Source organism: Lathamus discolor, chromosome 3, assembly GCF_037157495.1.
Source record: "Lathamus discolor isolate bLatDis1 chromosome 3, bLatDis1.hap1, whole genome shotgun sequence".
NCBI classification, from domain to species: Eukaryota; Metazoa; Chordata; class Aves; order Psittaciformes; family Psittacidae; genus Lathamus; species Lathamus discolor.
Window position 1 is genome coordinate 110,150,619 of NC_088886.1, and position 19,948 is coordinate 110,170,566.

The 19,948-nt window shown below is 42.5% G+C and overlaps 1 protein-coding gene across 3 annotated transcripts in view; it reads left to right on the forward strand.

Annotated features, from left to right (window-relative positions):
* The first annotated feature begins 2,474 nt into the window (after window positions 1-2,474).
* PTEN (phosphatase and tensin homolog) overlaps window positions 2,475-19,948 on the forward strand; it is a 64,893-nt gene continuing 47,419 nt past the window's right edge. For all 3 annotated transcript variants that reach the window (XR_010610803.1, XR_010610804.1, XM_065671137.1), the window contains exons 1-2: window positions 2,475-2,636; window positions 18,463-18,547. Coding sequence is in view for 1 of the 3 variants with exons in the window: in XM_065671137.1 (XP_065527209.1) it covers window positions 2,558-2,636; window positions 18,463-18,547 (164 nt within the window). In the remaining 2 variants the exon portion in view is untranslated. The remainder of the gene's footprint in view (window positions 2,637-18,462; window positions 18,548-19,948) is intronic.

The following is a 19,948-nucleotide window of genomic DNA, read 5'->3' on the forward strand; positions in this document are numbered from 1 at the left end:
CCACTCATAGTCCTGCAAGGGACGCCTTCATTGGGGTCTGATGAGTCTAGCAAGTTAAAAAGTGTCTTCAGCAAGGTGTCTTTCCCTGCCAGCCTCAAAAACTTTTGAGGTGGACTTATGAATTAAACCCAGAAATCTGTCATTTAGGGAGATACCAGCCTGGTTACATCATCTAATTTTCACAGAGAAAAAGGACGGATGGTCTTTTCCATGATGTCTCTTTTCTATCAGTATAAGAAATGGCTTAATTTAGCTTTTGTTTTTGTTCTCTGCAAATTTTTGGAGATGCCCAGCACCTCTCCATTTAACAAACAAATGCCTTCTCAATCCCTTGAAATAGGCTTCTTTCAAAGTTATCTTTGACCTCACATTACTTGCTGCCCAATCTGAAAATGACATGAAGATTTTTCATTAATACTTTTTTGAGGAAGGCAAATTTATAAATGTATTTGCCTAGTAACCCTGTTTCTTCAAATGTAATGGCTGGCTAGCTCTTTCCTGATCCCTTAGCAGTTGGGGCAGATGCTAATATCCAGCAGATTTCATTCCTGATGCTTTACAGAAGTCATACGTATCAAACTGCTTTAAAATTTTCTGTTACCTCCATAGGCTAACATTTCACCTGTCTGCACACAAAAGGAAAACAATCACAACAACCCTCACAATCTGCCATACCAAATAATGAGAAAGATGGAAACTGGCAACTGAGACTGCAGCCGGTGTTCATAGCCAACTCAGGCTGCCATAGGCTACCTGATGGTCTTTTTCCTGCAAATCATTAACACCAGCAATTTCCAAAGGCTTAAAGAAGTTTTCTGCATTGAGTACAAAGAACTGTACAATACGATTGATTTGCTAAAGTTCTGAAGGAATTTAAAGGTTGATTTTGAGATTTAGAGACAGTGCTTTTTCCCATCTGGATAACTGTCATTGATGGGGCTAAACGGGAGGACAGAAGCTCCACGAAAACAGCATGACCATTACCAGTGAGCCAGCAGCCGTGATCCAGTGGGGCACTTCCATCTACCTACCCCCGTGTGCTCGGCCGCCGGCAGAGCGTGCTGGCAGCGAGAACAGCAGGCGGGCCTCCCCCGGCCCTCCTCCTGCCCCAGGGCCTGGGCGACTGCAGGGGGCAGCAGGCGCTCACGATCGGAGGGAGGGCAGCGAGTCCGCGCCAGCCGAGGTCGCTCAGCTTTACGCTGAGCCCCACGACGGCGGCCCAGGGGCGGGGAGACAGAACGAGGCCGCTGGAGATGGGCAGACCTTCCCTCCCCCCGTCTCCCCGTGGGCCTCGGGGTCGCACCGTGTCCGTTCCGCTTCCCGGGAACCAGTTACATAAGTCAGCTACACCCGGCCCGGGCACCTCGCAGGGCGGGGGCAGCCGCTGTAGCACCTACCCGCCCTAAGGGGCCACCTGACTGGGGAAAGGCTAGGAAGGGAGAGACCCCCGTTCTCTCGCCCGCCGGTAGGCCATAGGAGCGTAAAGAGCAGGAAGCGGCCCAGCTCCCGCGGCCGAGCCGGTGCCGGCGGAGAGCGGAGGCGCGGTCGAGGCACACTCCCACTCCGCGCCGCTCCGCACCTCACCTCACGGCCCTACCCGGCTACTTCCGCCCGCGGGGGGAGGGGCCGCCGCGAGCGCAGCGCAGCACCCACGTGACCCGTCGCAGCACCGCCGCTTGGCGCGGTGACCGTGGCTTCTGCTACCGGCGGCCGTATCCCTCCGCCCGCCAGCCCCCCGTTCCCGCAGGGAAGAGCGGGCAGCGGGTGCGGCGAGGTGAGGGGCGAGAGGGGCGGTGGGTGGCACCGAAGGAGGCGGTAAGGTGGCGGGGTAAGGTGGCGGCTGGCCGGTTCGTGGGGGACTACTTTCTCGGTACGGCGGAGGCGGCAGAGGGGGCGGGGCGGGGCTGACTCCCCTCTCGGAAGCTGCAGCCATGATGGGAGTCTAACGCTGGCGCGGCGCTGCTGGGCGCGGAGCTAGGCCGGGGGGGATGAGCCAGGCCGCGCTGCTCGCCCGCACGCCCTGAGGAGCCGCCGCTGCTGCCGCCGGCCCGCCGCGGAGCGCCCACCCGGCGGCGCGGCCCCACCGCGCGGCTCCGGGCCCGCAGCCGCTACCGCCGCCCCAGGCGGGGAGCGGAGCGGGGCGGAGCGGGGCCGGGCCGGGGGGGCGCCCCGCGCCGCTGTCACCATTGCTGGGGCCCGGAGCGCCGGAGAGCTGCTCTCTCCGCCTCCGCCTCGCTCGCCTCAAAGACGGCGGCGGCGGCGGCACCCTCAGGGACTTGGCCCGGCTCCGGACCTTCTCTGCTCGCCCGCCGCCGCCGCCGCCGCTGCTGCTCCCGCCCCGCTCGGCGCAGCGGCGGCAGGAGGAGGAGGAGGGGGCAGCCGCCGGGAGCCGCCGCTGCGGAGGGAGGCGGGCCCGCCTGGGGCTGAGCCGCCGGCGCAGCAGGCCCCACGCCCGGGGCCGCGCGGCGGCCGCCGGCCCACCGCCGCCTCCCGGTCCCGCGCCCCGCCGCCGCTCTGCCCCTGCGCGCAGTCCCGGAGCGGCCCCCGGCTGCCAGACATGACCGCCATCATCAAAGAGATCGTCAGCAGGAACAAAAGGCGATACCAGGAGGATGGCTTCGACCTGGATCTGACCTGTATCCTCCCGTCGGGGACGGTGCACGGCACCGGGCGCTGCACGTACAGCTATTGCATCAGACCTGCGCGGTGGTTACCTAACGCGCTTCCCGGTGCCGCTTCCCCGGGAGGCCGGCGGTTGCTGCCGGGGCTCGCCCGGGCCGCCGCGCCCTCCTCCGCCACCGCGCCGCCTCGGCCTCCTTTTGTCAGGACGGTCGCCGAGCCGGGGCCCGGCAGCCGGGCAGATTAACCGGAGCTCCGTGGTGGCGAGGATTAACGTTAGCGCTCCTTGGCGGTTGCAGTCGGCCAAGCTGCCTGCTGGTTTGCCTGCTGTCACCCCCCCCTTGTCGCGGAGATGCTGTCCTCCCCCCTGCCTGGGGAGCCCCTGTCTGCTCTGGAGCAACGCGGGTCTGCTGCTTACCTTTGGTTGTGTTGGTTTTTCTGGCACACATAGCAAATGTGTCTGTCCTGTCGTGACTCATGTCTAGAGTACTTTTTTAAAATATTTTTTTGGGTTTTAGTTAGTAACAGCTCTTGAATTGCGAATATCATGGCAGGTCTGTCACTTGGGTTGCTTCAGTCTTCGTGGCAGGAGAGGTGAAGCTGGTGTCCTCTGCCCTGGTTTTCATATCTTCAGTAAGGCAGAGTTTGTGCTGTGTTGCCATATGATGCGGCAAGGTTTCCTGATGACAAGAGGTGGCAATCACTTCTTCCAAATTAATAAATACCTCTTTTCCAAATGCGATGCGTGAACTGCACTTTGGCATAATCTCATATACAGTAAACACGAGGATGTGTTGCAAATGAGAGCACGTTGGGCCTCATTGAGGAGGACTGTTGAGTGCAATTCTGAAATACATAATTAGTATGCAATTACAACTAATGAGTCAAACCATAGAAAAGCATTGCTAGTGTATAGCTTTGGTGGTCTTTCAAACAGATGTGCTGTAGCGGTGACAGATGTTTAGCTTTGAATGCCTTGCAGAGTTATGTAGGGGCTGTGCTGTGGGCATGGTCTATTGGTGGAGAAAGATCATCACTGAGAAGAGAGGTTCTTACTCCACAGACTAAAAGTTGGGACTGCCCTAGGAAAAATGAATATTGATAGTAGTAGTCAGAGCTAGACTTGCTCCATAGAAAGAGTGCTTTCTGTTCTGCAACAGGGTGAGGATAAAATCTATTGGGTTTTGGAGCAATTACACTTGTATCGTGTCAAGTGCTACAAATAAATCCAAATCCTAGGCAGCATCAAAACCAGTAACAGCTGTAACTAGTGCAGAACTTGTGCTATTGCACTGAGCCTTTGCCTAAAATTTTAGTGGCTTTAAACTGACCTGGAACATTCTTGACTTTAGCAGGTGGCTGCTGAGCTTTTAGTTAAAAAGCAGCAGCTCTAGTACTTGATTCCTGCATTCTGTTCATGGTACTGATAAAATACAACTTTGGGCTTGCATTTTTAAATGGTTACACTTGGTCATTTTGTTGGCCTGCAGCTAGGATAGCTGTAACACTGCCATAAGCCAGCGCAACACTTTACTGCTTGACTTAATGGCAGAAGTCTTGAGTTAGATTTTCTTGATTCTCTGAGAGATGGGTTTGCCAGGAGCTTTGAGGTTATAAGAAGAGTTAAGTGGTGGCAAAACAATGAGGTTTTGGCTTCACAGTTGAAAAGATTGGTGTTTCAGTTATCTCTGCCCAGATGTGTCATTGGTAGGGAGAGGTTGATTTTTTTTTTTTTTTTGACCAAACCAGATCTTCTTAACTAGTCATTTACTCCCAGCAACAAAATTGGTGAATGTTGAACCTTGATTTTCTTGCCCAAGGTTGCTAATGATATGCCAAATGGATTTTATTGCTTATTTTTTACTTTTTCACTTGATAACTTTATTCTTGCAATTTTACATTAGAAGTAGACCACTGAATGCTGGGTTCAAGCTAGTTTTTTTTAGAAGGAGCAGCTAGCTGAAATTCTGTCATGAAATGTATGTATGAGGTGCGTTTTTTTGTGATTGCAAAAATCTCTGGAAGAAGCTTATACTGAGTTTTGGGGTTTTTTTTTGTCTCATAGCTGCACATTTTGAACAGATAATTAATGAATAAAGACTGCTGCCTGCATAGTATAATGGCTTTGCTTAAAGGCTGATGTTGCTGCAGAACTGAAAGCGTATTCTTTTTCCTTTTTTCTTTTTTTTAATCACTTTGTGCAGGCTTTTTAGTGATGTTCTTTTTGTAGGGCTTTGGTGGAGTTGTTGCTCATCGTACCTGGTAGCTGGGAAGTAATCCCTTTACTTTACACGTGTAGAAGGGAGGACCAAGCTGGGAGTTATCTCTTCAACCATGCAACGTTAGATGAAGAAAGAGAAAGCTTGCTTGGGAAGGTATGTGGTGTGTGGTAATAGGTTCGATAGTTTTAAGTTCTCAAAAGGACTTCTCAATTTGTGCTGGAGTTTAAAATTTTGAGACCAAACAAGCTACCATCCGCATTTCTGCTGGTGGTTAGCTTTGCTTCCGTGTGCACCCGTATCTGTAGGAGTGTCTTCTATTACAGATTACTGGTTATTTCAGGGTAGTTGCTTCTGTCAAGCTAAAAGAGAAAAAGCCTCACATGAGCTGGGTAGCCCAGTGATTGGGCTTTTAGCCAGGATATAGGAAATAGAGATGTGAATGCCTCCTGCAGTAAATATTTCTGTACAAGTAGTTCAGTGGTGGTGGCTTCAAAATAATAGGTGGTGATTGCTACCCTAACTTTAGGAGGTGAGGAATAAAATGAATCTACAGTGAGTCCAGGTGAGGTGCCTGATGTCCAGCCTATATTCTATGCTCTTTTACACATATTTGAGGGAGGGTTTGTGTATTGGTTTCCTAGGTAGGCAAAGAGTTGCAGTTTTCGTATTTCGGTAATGGCAAATTCTCCCAGGGCATTGCAGGGAACACCTGAGTTCCAAAAGGTGGGTTGGGTTAGGCACTGGAGTGCCAAAGTCCCCTTCGAGGACCTACCTCTTTTTTTTTTTTTTTTTAATCTCTCCTCTGTTGGCTGTGCCAAATCATTTAAACTGGTGCTGGTGAATATATCCTACAGTACATCATGGTTAGGACTCTTGGTTCCTGACGAGTTAATTAAGAATTTTTCCTGCGTGGATAATGTAGGATTTTAGGAAAGGGAAGTAGTAACTTTTCAAAATCAGTAGCTTTGTGTACACAATATGAGAATAGTCTTACATGCTAATTACCGAGTAAGTGTGTTTAAAAAGCATTGGCATTTCTTTCTATCTAGTCAAATGTTCTATCTCCCTGTATAATCTTTTGACCCTGTTGGAAAAAGTATTTTGAAATTAGAAGAGGAAAGGGTTTTACAAATAGAGACATTAAATCAGCCTTATAATACTGCAGATAATTGTATGTACTCCTGATTTATTTGGGTTTGTATTTAATTTCTGTGGTACTGGATACCTTTTGGAAAGTTTGGATTAATGGCTTGCTTATAGGATGCTTGCATTTCTTCATGATGCAATGACCAACATATTTTTCAACGCGCAATATTCTTTGGTATTTCCAAAGTCGTGTGGCTTGGTTGTTGACCATTTTACTGTAGAGAACAGTGGAAAGAGAATGCTTGCATGCAAGTCTTGCACATTGCATTGATTGTCTGTGACTTAAGAGGCCATGCATAACTGAGTTTAGCAAGTGCCTTAACTTGCTAAGACTAAAGTGGAAAAAATCGTGTAACTGCTTTTTGTGCCCATGGTTAAACTGTCTTGTATTTCCAGGCCTTTCTTTATGTGTGAAAATGGCCATGTAGCCTGAGCGTAGGTTGGAACATGCTAACCCTGATGCTTAAATGAAGCATATGTAGCTCATGACCCACACAGTCGTGTAAACTGCAGCAGTATTCAGTAAAGACTGGATGTTGGGTGCAGTTTATTTACAAGATGTAGTTTGTCTTGTAATAAAAGGCAGAGAATGCTAAAATTGCAAGTGGGAGCTTCTTAGGATATCCTGCTGCTTTATGCTATTTGCAGTCCTAAAGCTGTTTGCATTTTAAATGAAATTTTAAATTACGTGACTTCACTCAAAATGCCTCAGCTTCCAGGAAAAAAATGAATTAGTGGCATGAGGTACGTACTGTGTTTAAAAATAGAGCCCAAGTTGGAAATGCTATTAATTTAAAATATTTGGTCTCATTTTTAAATTGAAGTTTGTTAGATGCTTTGTAACAAGTTTTTCATGCACACAAGTCCAGTAAGGGCTGGTAAGGTTTTAGAAGAAACCAACTGGCAATGCATTTTATTGGTGGAAAAGTATTTCTTTGTTCCAAACTAAACCATGTTACTTAGCAGTGTTAAGAGCCTGACAGACTTGTTTTGCCTCTGGAGTCTGGGATGATCTTGGTTTTTGGTCAAGAAGATTCCTGCGAGTTTTGCTCTGAATTCATCTAAGTCTGTTTGAATAGACAGTGGGGAAAATGGTACTGACTGGGGACTTCTCCGGGTTTGATTCAGTTACCTGCTTACATCCTGTAGAGGATGTATTTGATCCTGGAAAAATTCATCTTCATCTTTCTGCACTTAGCAGGGATATACAGATTTTTTTTTTAATTGTCCAGATGTAGAAGGCAAGGTAGTGGTAGATGCAATTGTGTTCATGCATTATTCTCGTCTGGGGTTAGAGATGTGCTTACATTTCCTTACGACCTAAATGAAAAAAAATTCCTCTTAATATATTGTCCTAGTATGTGCATACTTGTGAATAGTAGTGTTTGACAGCTGAAGCCTATGCACAAAACCCCCACCATTTGACCCAGTGTTGAGTTGTGCAACCCTTGCTGCATCCGTTCAGTTACCCCAGCCCCTTTCTGCCCTGCTTTTTGACTGCAGTTGCTCAGAAGAGCACTTGAAAGATGCTTGACAAATTAGAGCTCATCTCTTTGTGATTGCTTAAATGTAGTGCAGGCCTCCTAATGAACTACTTGATCTTGCATCATCAGAAATTTTTAATCCATGTGCAGCATTGCTGGAGACTGTTTGCACAAGCTGAACACAGAGTTAAAAAATAACTGCCTGTGCATACTTTTAAATTGGCAAAAGCTGCACACTGATTCTTGGTTTCACATAGCTCTGCTTTTGAAGTGACAGCTATATGTTCCTTTCAAGATAGGGAAAGAGGTGAGTACAGCTAATGGGGACACTTTACAAAATTATCTTGTACAGTGACTTTTAGGGAAAAAAGAAACCAACATCTGAAGCTAATCTTCATTGAAGTCTGTTTGTAAGCTTATTTAAATGTGTGCAACTGTCGTAACATCCAAAGCTGAATAAAGTGTAAGCTTTACTAGGGCTGGTACTGGGTTTGGGCATTTCTTTTCTAAGGAAGCATCCAAGCTCCTCCTCATTATCTCTTACAGTAAGACTGATGATGTGTTGACACTTGAGGTGTTTGCAAAATTACCTTTACTGGGGCTTGTCTGACTTTGGTGAGGACAGTTAGGTCAGTGTTGAGGGCTTCTGGAAATCCCACCTGTTCAGCTCTTTAGCTTTCAGTGTAATTGGTTGGCCAGCTCTGGGTCCAACTTGAGTCTTGATGAGTTGATGAATTTTGAAAGTACATCTTTCTAGGAACTTGTGCTAGTCAGAAAGGCCTTTCTGTTCTCAAGGTAATTACATGTGACTTCCGCTGACTTCATGAGACTGTTAGAGTGTATTTAGGGAAAGGATATAGCCTTGAGTGTGGAGCTTATGCAACACTTGAAATGGCTATTATTGCCACAGTATAATACATGTAGAAGGATTAGTTGGCTCTTGATGACTGCTAGGCTGGTGATCAGATTTCTTTAGGACAAAAATGTGTTTTTCCTGTGATATCCAGTGGTACACTTCTATCTCATTTAAGAACTTTAATTACAAAAAGTGTTTTGAAGTACAGTGACGGCTGTATTTGCTAAATGACGTGTTAAAATACTGTGTAGAGGAGTACAGAATTTTCTAATTTTCCTTCAGAAGAGGGGTGATTGTTTTCCGTTCTCTTCCTCATAGGATAATTTTTACACCTAAGTCCTCTTTGTCTTGGAAGCAATTGATAAAAGTTGTTCGGTAATAATATTACTGAAAGAATGTGTTTTATCAACACATTATGTTAAAACTCCAGTGCTGAAAAAAACATAAAACCATGCCAGAGCTAAATTTCAGAATGTAATATCCACAAAGTTGAAATTCTATATATAGTTTCTGTCTACCAGGTTGCTTTTGCCAGTTGTGGATCTTGGAGCAGTTTCTAAAATGAAATTATATTTTTAGTGGATTAGTGTTTTTGCCACATTAATACAGCATAAGCTGGCAAATTATACCTCTGGTACTTTAGCCTACAGTCTTCCCTCATGACATGTTTAAGCAAGAAAATGGTTCTTGTATAATGATTTAAAGGACAATAGTTGCGTTCTGACAAACTGGAAGAAAAGGGAGGGAATAGGCAGCTGAGCTGTCAAATCCCTTAATTACATTACAGTCCAAAAGTTGCTGTCATTAGTAATAATTAACTCCCTTTTAAATCCCACCTCCTTTCTGGTTTGTGTACCCAGAGAGTAATCTGGAATTCAGAGTTACATGTGATTTGTAGTCATTTATTGTGCCTAATGTGGGGTGGATATTGAAGGCTAATTATTGCATAGTTTTTTCAGGGGGGTAAATGGGATATAGCCTGGAGTTGTGAGTAGTGATTGCTGGATCTGCCTGATGCTTCATCTTAAAAAGTAGGGTAGTTGTGGGCTCCTTTTGATTTGGCTATTCTGTGGAGGTTTGGGGGATTAAAACTGTACACATTTGTGCATTTTGTGAGTTATTGGGTTGATGTTTTCTAGAGTGTAAGAAGGGAATTTATTTGGAAATATGGAACATTTCTAAGTGGCCTGTAGAGCAGGATCTCTTATGAAACATTAAAGGGTTTGTGGGTGTTTGACTCTGCTTTGGGTTCAGAGATTTGATGTTAGTTTTTGAATGTATCTTAGCTTCGGATATTTCAGATGTAAACAAATCCTTGTTCCAGTTTCTAATTCAGGCTGTCATCCTCTTTGCTCCTGTCATCATCTGCCTCATTTACTGCCTTGCCTGTGAGGCCCTTAGAAAAAAAACCCCACGTTTTTTAGACTGGAGGTAAATAATCATGCAGTTAGGCTGTGTGTCATGCTGCATAAATCTAGGTTATCTTAATAACGATTTTTAGGCAGCATAGCTGAAGTAGAGGCTCTGTGATTCAAATGGTAATTGACTGTGCAGCTAAAAAATTAAACTCAACTGCTCTATGTTTGGTATGACGGCTATTGCAAAAGCTGGCATTGTTCCCTTGAAAGATGAAGTCCCAACTTCACAGCACCAACGTGCGGCAGTGCTTAAAAACTGCTTAATATCCAATTTTTTATTTTATTTTTTTTTTTTAATTTTTTTAGTAGTGAAGTGCTTAAGAAATGTCTTTACAATTCTGCTTTTGTGGAGCTGTAGTATAATAGCTTTTAATTGCATGATTAATTTTCATAGAGGTCTCTGCTTAATTCATTGCATTGCCTGGGTATATATCAGGCTAGAACTGAAGAAATTGTGTATATTCTGTTCTTTATTTTCTTGTGTGGGTGAGTTAGAGAAGTAATGTGTAATTTTTTTTTTTATTATTTTTTTTTTTTTACACTAACATTTAGAGCACTAGATCTCATTAGAATGAAATTAATATTATGTGCTTGGGGCTTGGTTAAGAAACGGTTTATGTTTTATGTCTTATTTTGCTGCTTGACCCCAAACAATTGTTTGATAAATTCATACAAATCATGGTTTTGTAGCTTGTGTTTTATAAAGCTGTTTAGTATGACATATTTGTCCTGCAGCCCAATAGCTATTTTAAATTCCCGTGTTTCTGAAAGTTTTGGATGTCCTTTCAGACTTGCAAAAACTTGAGACTGAGCCATTTTTCACTTCCTGTCAGTAAATATCCAAGTAGTGACTCTCTGTGTTGACTTCTTACTGAACAAAATTCTCACATGTTTCTATGGGTTTCTGAGTTAGGATACGCTTATGTACACATCGGTGCTTGTTAAAAGGAGCTTCTGCAAAGTGTGGTGCTGTGCTGAGAATGTGTACCAGGGAGGTCCTGTACTCTGCCTTGAAAAAATTTGTATTAAATTTGGTTTGTGGGTTCAGATGTGTCAGCTTGTCACTACAGAAATCTTAAACTGAGATGTGCCAGTCAAACTTCTCATATACATTGCTTCCTACTGAGAGGATCCACTCTGTAGAATTGTTACCTTGGAGACAGTTGCTTAGCCTCACATGCAGCTGTGCAGCTGGTTGCATGCTCTTGGTACAGCTTTTGGTCTCCAGCTGCTTTGTGTTGCTGCAGCTAGTTGGGATGCCAGGGTAGGTATGGTAAGATGGGATGTAGCCTCTTCCAAAGAGTGAGCAGAAACAAAAATACTTCTTAATTGGACCTGTGCATGTTTTTATGTCTAGAAACTTGTTGAGATTGTAGGGGTTTTGTTCAGTGTTTGGACTTGAAGTTGAGTAGGGAACTGAGGCCAAATCTTCGACTCCTCAGCTGAAGAGTTCTTTCTGTCATACTTTAGATGAATAACAATAGTGTGCTGTTGCATGTTCCTGTTTCTCATGGCTTTTTCTTAATGGTAAGGGGAGTTTTTTTTGTCCTGCAATGTCATTGACTATCTCTGAGGGATTTGCAGCTCTCCACAAGCTTGTGTTTCCTTTACTATCTGCATACTTTTGTATCTTTATTTGTGATTCCAAACCATGTTAAAATGGAAGTTTAAGGCATCTATTTCTTAGCCATTGTTGAGTAGACATCTTTCATGCTTTTCTCTTACCATTACTTGTATTTATGCTGCGAGGTTTATGAAGTTGATACTGTGTTTCGAAGAAAACAAAAACATGGTGCCTGCTTATTATGTAGATTGCATGGAGTTTTTTTCCCAGTTGTCTTGACTGTATTAGCTGTTGACCAAAGCCTCCATATGGCTGACAGCGCCAGGATACATTTCATACACCTCACAGAAGAAGGGAGACTTTTGCTCTGTTTACTTCGTAACTGGAATATAGTAAGCATGTCCAAAAGCCTTGCTATGTGATGGAAATGAGTTGTGGATGTAACTGATTCCTGAGGCAACCTGGCAGCTGCATCTTCAGGTACCTCTGATTTACTTCTTCGCACTGTGGGAATCTGAGTTCCCCTCCAGACCTGTTGTCAGCCTCATGACCTCATTTGGACAGGTTTGCCTCCTGGATACAAAGGAGCTGCAGGTTTTTTTGTTTCTTGTCTAGGTTGCTGCATTTACATGACAAGTGGAAAGATTTTTTTTTTTTTTTTTGAAAAGTGGGGGAGGAAAAAAAATTGTAGTTGAAATACTGAGCATTAAGGGGTTAAATGCATTTCTTCTAAATCATAAAACATTTCTCTTGGCTGCATCTGAGTTGGTCTCTTTTTCTCATTCCTGAAGGCACAGATGGTAGAGTTGGCAAGTGCAGCTGACTGGCTACAAGGAATCCTCCACTGCTCTGAAGAACTTTCTTCCTGTTCATTTCCTCTATACTTCCTGATTATCCAGGCTTATAGAAATATAGTAAACTTACTTTGTGTTTCATGTTGGCTAATGGAAATGCTGCCTATTTAAAAAAAAAAAGTATGCACATGTACAGACTAAGCAGTATATGTGCTAGGGAGGGTTTCTGGGTTTGGCTGGGTGTATTCTGCTGTATCTTTTGTAGGGATGCTGTCAAGAAAATGGCACTAATAAGAGTTTGGCCATTTGTCAGGACTCCTAAATCTGTTTGAGGATGGAGTGTGGACACTTCTTGTAACACTCCCCCTGTAGCTTCGGGCTGTCAAGCTGTTGAGCAGCAAGAACAGTTCTTTTTTTTTTTTTTTTCTTTCCTCCTTGCTGTTACTATATGGGCTTGTTTAAGCTGGAGTTGAAAGGCTTGATGTTCGCACACTAACGTTTTATGGATGCTAGGGCCAGATGCACAGCTATACTGTGTTGCATGGTTACTGAAGTCAGAGTTCAGAGAATTGCAATCAAATTGAGACAACAGAGCAACTTTCAGAGACTTCAGAGTCACATTGTTCCTGTGCTCATCAGTGTTGCTGTCAAATGGGACATAGTAGCTGACAGGTTGGCCACCTCATGCTAGAGGCTGGTTTCCTTTGCACTGTGGTTCTCTGCAGTCTGGAGGGTGATGGGTGATGGACAGCCAAGCAAAACTGACAGCAGCTTTTGTGTGAATGAGGAGTGGGCTGCTCAGAAGCAGATTAAAGGAAGTACATGCCTTGCTTGCCTGAACTGGAAGTGAAAATTTGTATACCTGTCATTTGTGAAACTTTTTTCAGGCCATAGATTCACTAATTTAAATCTGTTCTTTGTTAAATAAGATTTGTATTTGGAAACTGAGGGTCGGGGAGAAAAGGACCTTTTATTTGCTAGTGTCAGGTTTGAGTTTTGCAGTAACTTTTTAGCTCCAGGGCATTGGACAGTGACCATCATTCACAGCACCAGGAACACTCAGCTTGTTTTAAATTTCCTTTTTAAAGAAAGGTGAAGTCAAATGCATTGTAGGTCTTCTTGAAGCCTTTGATTCTAAAGAGCTAATAGTTTTAAAGTTGTTTTTTATCGGTGTTTTGATTTATAATCCTTCATCAATGTTGGCTTTAAAAAGTAAAGCTATATGTTAATTCTTAAGCACTGCATGCTCTAGCATGCTTATAAAACAGGAACATTAGGTAATTTGCTTTCTGTTTTTCCGTTATAGCTGTTTTCATGAACAGAGTGAGGATAAGGGATTAAATACATTGTTTGAAATAGGACTTCATAAAATTAATTAGAAATTCTAACAATGCTATAGATACTATTTGAGAATGTTGATCATTGCAGGAAATGCTATAACTGTCTATTTTTCGCATTTTCTTGTGACTGTTACAGAACTTAAGAATTGGTAAATATTTTGGTATGCTTTTTTGGCCTTCTTCCAATATTAGGAAAAGCACTGAATTTGTGATCACAATCATTTATAGCATCAACCCAAGTAATTTGCTTTTATATCTATATGTGTGTAAAAATTTAAAGTGTATACTGCATATTCTTTAATTTGATCTTGGCATAATGGGAATATATAGACAGCTATTTTTAAAAATGATTATAACTGCCAATTTGCATAATGGTACAGGATTTTTCTCATAGCAACTGGAAAGACTATCATCTTTAGCATGTGGGAATTGCTTCAGGTTTCAAGAACAGTGTTCAATCTGCAGACAGTATTAGAGCAAAGGCATTTCTGAAGTGGTGTATGGATTGTTTGCTTTAGTGTGTCTTCAGTATTGATAAAGCATCACTTTCTTGTTTTGGCATTTGGTAACTTAACAAGTTATTATGTTGCTTTTATTTTAAGGTTACTTGGGTATAGTGGAGTGTTGTCTATGTTCATGTGAAAGCTGCAGTTTTGTACTTAATAAGCAGCATGAACTTGAGGATGGCATTTTAATGTTTGGCTGTTATGTAGCTTGTATCTGTCTCATGTGTTTGGGTTTTTTGTTCTAACTGCTAGCTACAGTCCCAGCCTCCATGTTTAAAAGACTGAGAAAGGAATGAGTGCTTTAAAAATGGTTGAAACCATTTCTAGGCATAGGTTTCCTAGGAAAGAGCTACTTTGGCAAAACGTGGCAGGGTGTATTTTATGTTTTTTAGAAAGTCCATTTCAAATTTTGGTAATTAGCAACAGTCTGGTTAACTTCATTTTGCATGTGTTGTAGAACCGCCTCAATAAATGGCTGAGGCATTTTCCGTTTTTATTTCGCTTGTCTTGAAAAAGCAAAAAAAAAAAACCAAAACAAACAACGCCCCCCCAACCCCCCCCCCCCAAAAAAAGCAACAAAAAACCAAACCAAAAAACACCCCAACCAAACCAACAAAACCCAACCAAGAAAACGCAACACCCCCCCAACCCCCCCAGCTTGGAATTGATAATGAACTTGTTGCGTGTTTTAAATCATTAGTTCTTCCAGGTTTCTAAGATTATCAGTATCATTACTAGTTCAATGATGACTCAGAATTGTTGCTTTGAAATTAAGCCCAGCTTCGAAACTCTTCTGTAAGAATTTTGTCTTGTTAGTGGATATCTTAATTTCAGCTTTGGAAATCAATGTTAAATTAACTGAGATATGAAAAGCAATGTCTCCGAGCCACTGAGTGCGGCTGGAGACAAAAGAACTTGATGAAGATGGTGCCCGGTGGATGTCTTTGCTCCCATAACTGGTTCAGCTCTGTACTCTTCCCTGCAGTGATCTCTGGCTGTCCCTGAGGAGGACTGTTTCATTCCCCAGCATCAGGAGTAAAGCAAGCTAATACTGATGCAGTAACAACCATCCCCTTCACTTGCTGCAGATCTTGGGACATCTTTTTGCAGGAGAGGAAAGGGTGGAAGAGCTTGGGTTTTGTCAGCTTTTTCAATTAAGTGACGAAACTGCTATTTCTGCCCAGAGGTTTAGATCATCTGTGCAAACAGCCACAGCACTTCCACTCTGTTCTTCCATCTTGCTCCTTAAAGCAAAAGGCATTCCTCAGTTGCTTGAACCAGCAACAGAGTTTCGAAGCAACATGCTTCTTTAGCTTGCTTGCCAGACCATATATTAAGACATAAAATGATCTTCACCAGCAATGCAAATGCATTTGTCATAGTTGTTGCTTGCTTTTGTTCACTGCAGGTGAAGCCTGCAGCCTCACACACCTGCCATGGAAAGGTACCGTTTGCTCACTGCGGCCAGTGGCCTTTAACGCCAGATCTGTTGCAGACTGAAGAGTGAGTCAGCAGTGGCCTGGGAATTACATTCCAGTCTAATACTTTGAGATAATAAGTAAGGTACTTTAGGATGCTTGTATTTAGGTGGAGGAGAAATTAATTTAAAAAGCAATCATGTTTTACTAAATCCAGCACCTCATCCCCTTGGATACTTGTTTTTCAGCAGAACTTCGATTTTTGTGCTGTCAGATTGCAAAGCCCTAGAACGTACAGCACTTACTGAATCAACATCAGTAAATTCGTTCATGCTACCCCCCCCACTCCCCCCCGAGCAGTTTTCCAATTTCTTTTCTTACTGGCGTACTGTGGAACATCTTTTGCAACACCAGCTCCTCTGGGTTTAAAAATTGCACCTGTAGCAACGCACAGTTGAGCTTAGAGCATTCAATTCTTGGCAGCTTCCTATTTAAAAGAAGAAATGCATGTGGGCTGTGCATGTACTGCTCATGCGTTGCCCCCGAGGAGTGAGGGAGGAGAGGGGTCACGTGAGATGTGGGAGCCAAAAGGGGATCATTTTTTTCCAAAAGTGTGAGACTGCCCTGGTTATCTTGGAACTTTTAATCTCTCTCTTCTTGCGTGTTTTGAGACTTTAGTGTTTGGACAAGTCTGTGAGGCTGCAACCTTGAAGTGCTGCTGCTAAGATGTTCTCTTTCCTTCACTTGGGGTGTCTGTCTGCTTTGCTTCCATCTTGCACCTGCTGGGAATCCTGGAAGGTATCTTGTGTCTTAACCTCTTGGAGAGGAAAAGTCAACAGCAGAAGAAATGCATCTGAACATAAACTGCAGGCTGAAATGCATGAAAAAAATGTGTATAAAAGCTCAGGATTGCGAATGGAAATTTGAGCAAGTTACATGGCAATTTGGTGAAGTTTGGGCATCCGTCTCATGGGTGATACTGTAGTTGAAACTGAGATTTGTTTTGATGAGTGTGTTAAAATGAATTTATTTTACTCCTGTGGCTAGCATGAATGCTTGTCTTCCATGGAGAAGTGCTGTGGAAAGCAGGCTAATACACTGAATTATTTTGCTCTGGTAATTTATATAGCCTTGCTGCTTGGAGCAGGACACAATAGGAGGTGCTTTGTAGTGTAAACACTAGAACTGACAGTAGGTGGAAGTCAGGTTAAAATTGGGGACTGAAGTGGGGGTGATGGAGATGGTGCTAGCTGAAAGGTAATTCACTTCTAGTAGGCATAGAGCAGGTGCACATGATTTATAACCAGTTTCTTCTGCTTATGGCAAGTAATAACTGAGAGTATGTTGCTAATTATATAGTGTCTTTTGTTAATTTAACAAAGAGGTGTGGACTGTTTGCAGAGTACAATGTGTTCAGAGTAGTTTCAAAGTTTAAGATTTATGTGATTTGATAATATCTGAAGTTATCAAACACTCTGAAAGTCAAGCAGCTGTTCTTTTTTTTCCTCCAAGATAAGCTTGTCTTAGGGTTTGAGGAAGTACAAAAAAACCTGGCAACCAGATGAGAACCCCTTTCAGTGTCAGTATTTAAGGCAGCTGTAGGTATTTATTTGGATTTCTGAAAAGTTTTCACATTCTTCTCACTGCATAAATTGTATTTTGAGTAGCCCAAGCAGAGCGATATCTGTTAATACTTGGACTACAACATAGTAAATGCTAATTCTTTTTTTTTGAGAGTAGAAAACTTTATTTCCATGTATTCAGTTCTTAATGCTTTCCTCAAGTCTTCTAGTTAACTGTGTAAATGCAGAACTTGGTCCATGCTATTTCTCTGTAAGTACTTAGGCTTTTGGGAATTCTGCAAGGATGGGGTAAAGTACTTTGTAGCTTAGTTCAGGCTTTTCTTTATGTGCAAGCAATTGGAATATTGATAACTTGGAAACTGCTGCAATATTTTCCATTCCAATGATTACTCTTGGAGCTTTGTTATGTTTTAACCATAAACATGATTCTTTTAATTGTGGAATAATTTAGGTTGAAAGGGACCTGTGGAAGTCATCATTTCAGCCCCCTTGTTTAAAGCGGGGCCAACTTCAAACATGCCATGCTTTGTTCTTGCTCCTTCTAAAATTAGTTTGAGGAGGAGTATGTTAATGTGGTAGAGTATGGTCTGTTTTAGAGCTGCTGGTTTCATTTCTGTTTTGCTTTTCGATGAAGCTTCTTCACTACATTATAATTTCTAATAATGTTTAAAACTTGAGAGTACTTTCTTTACTTGAGTTCTGTTCTGACAGGTAGGTCAGAATGTTTTTCCAGGAGTGGGGAGTTGTTTGTCTTTTAAATAAAAAAGATAGATTTCTTTTCAGATCTGTACATCTACTGTGGTTGTCTTGCATTTAGGCGTTCACAGCTACCTTAGCAGCTGCTATATTGGTCTGTTATGTAGAAATCATGGAAAGTGACAAAACCAGTATAGCCTCACCAGAGCTTTCATGCCTGAAATGAGCTTTTTTTTTTGTTGGTTTTGCTGTTTTGTGTGATATACCTATTTTGGGATCACTGGGATGTGAACGTGGGTTTTAATTTGGAACATCTTACAGTTTAGTCACACAAGACTATTTTAATAGTTCTCCATCGGATTTAATATGTCATTCAAACTGTAGAGAAAGACCAGTATGCAGCATCTATTTGATTCTAGTGAGATGATGTATGATAGAAGTGGATTACTTGACTCTGCTTTTCTAATGGATTGCCTTCCTAATGGATGTTAACTGTTAGCTGCACCATAGCATATGCTTTTAATAAGTTATCTGTTTGAGATGTGAGGAGATTTCTGTTACAGTGGCTGTGGTCAAAGTACTGTGTTACCCTACTTATTCCCCCTCTTCCCCCAACCTTTTCCTCAGCTTTTTTTTTTTTTTAAGATCCCTTACATAGCTTTACATAGCAGATGTAAAGACGAATTGTTTGCATATGAGAGTTGGTAGGAGTTGTTGCTCTTACTTTACTACAGTTAAACATTTGATTAATGTCCATTTAATGCTGCTGTAGAAATTTCACATGCTTTACAAATGTTTCCATAATTTGCATATCAGATATTTATCCGAACATAATTGCTATGGGTTTTCCTGCGGAGAGGCTTGAAGGAGTATACAGGAACAACATTGACGATGTAGTAAGGTAAGATTTTTTATTTTTTTTTTCATATTCTTGTAAACATTAAATATCCTTTTCTGTACTCATTTACGTTCTACTAAAGAAAGGAGGATGTGTGCTCTGACTCGTAAAAATGGCAAGATTTTTACATCTCACAGATGTTGGCATACTAGCTTTCCTGAAAATGTTAGAAACAAAATTATATTTTCAAGACTTACAGGCCAGGCAGCTGTTACAGGTTGATCTCAAATGCATGTAATCTGCTTTATTGTGAAAAATTTATTTCAGTGAATTGTGTGGGAGTAAAACAAGGTTCTTTGCTTTTAGAAAGATGTCAGTCCATGCCTCTGTTAACAGTGTTGAGAGTTCCTCAGATAGCTGATGGCATTTCAGAATATGTTTCCCACATCCTTTCTTCAATTAATAAATGAAGTGCTTGATAAGTATTTTTGATTTAAGGTAGTAAATGTAGGTGACTTTAAATAAAGACTTTTACATCTGGATGTGTTCAATAATTGTGGAAGAGGAAAACAATCAGTTAAAAATTGTTATTGCTGGTGATGTTTTGTAGCATGTTTTTAAAAAAAAAAAAACACCTATAGGTTGTCATTTTTTAACATCAAATAAAGTTACCTACTCTGAACTGCTGGTTACAGCTGTGGAAAGGTATGCTTGGTGTGTTCAGAGCATCACAATTTGTTTAGTCAGCGTGCTACCTGGAGAGTGAGAGGTTTCATTGAAAACTAAGTATTTGTCAGAAGCTGTGAAATGTTAGTGTTTTTAGGATCCCAAGGTCTGATTTTAAGTCATGCGTGATACTTTTAGGGTCTTAGGCATTTGAGGTCGCAAGTTCAGTAGCTCTCCCAGAGGCTTGGTGTTTGGGGGTGGGGGAATAATGCAGTAAGGGTTTGTACAGAAATGAGCTGAGGTAGCTCCTCAGTTCCCACACTGGGAGGAATCATAACCTTCAACTGAGAATCATTTATCTTGCGGCAGTGACTTCCCAGTGCAGCTGCAGTTAGCTTCCAGTGAGTTTGGGGGGGTTTGTTCTTGCATATTTAACCATCATGACAAAGCTCACTATCCATGAATAGCACTGAAAATGTCAGGGCTTGAATTTGACCAGGCTTGCAGAAGTGACCTTGTTCTGTGACCATGGTAGTAAGGAGAAGTCACTTTTCCAGAGCTGATCATATCAGTGAGGTTCAGCATAGCAGTCTGTAAATGCTCTTTCAGAGTGTGTATGTTTCTGCTAGGACTGTTAAGAGGTGTGAAGTTTTGCAGTTGTCATTGCACACAGCTTGCACACAAGAAAGAGCTTTTGCTGTGCTTTCCAGATAGTTTGTCTGTGGACAGCCCTTAACTATCTAGTCATCTTTCTTCACCAGCAGTCAGAGCCATCTTTTCTTTAAGCTGATACTGACA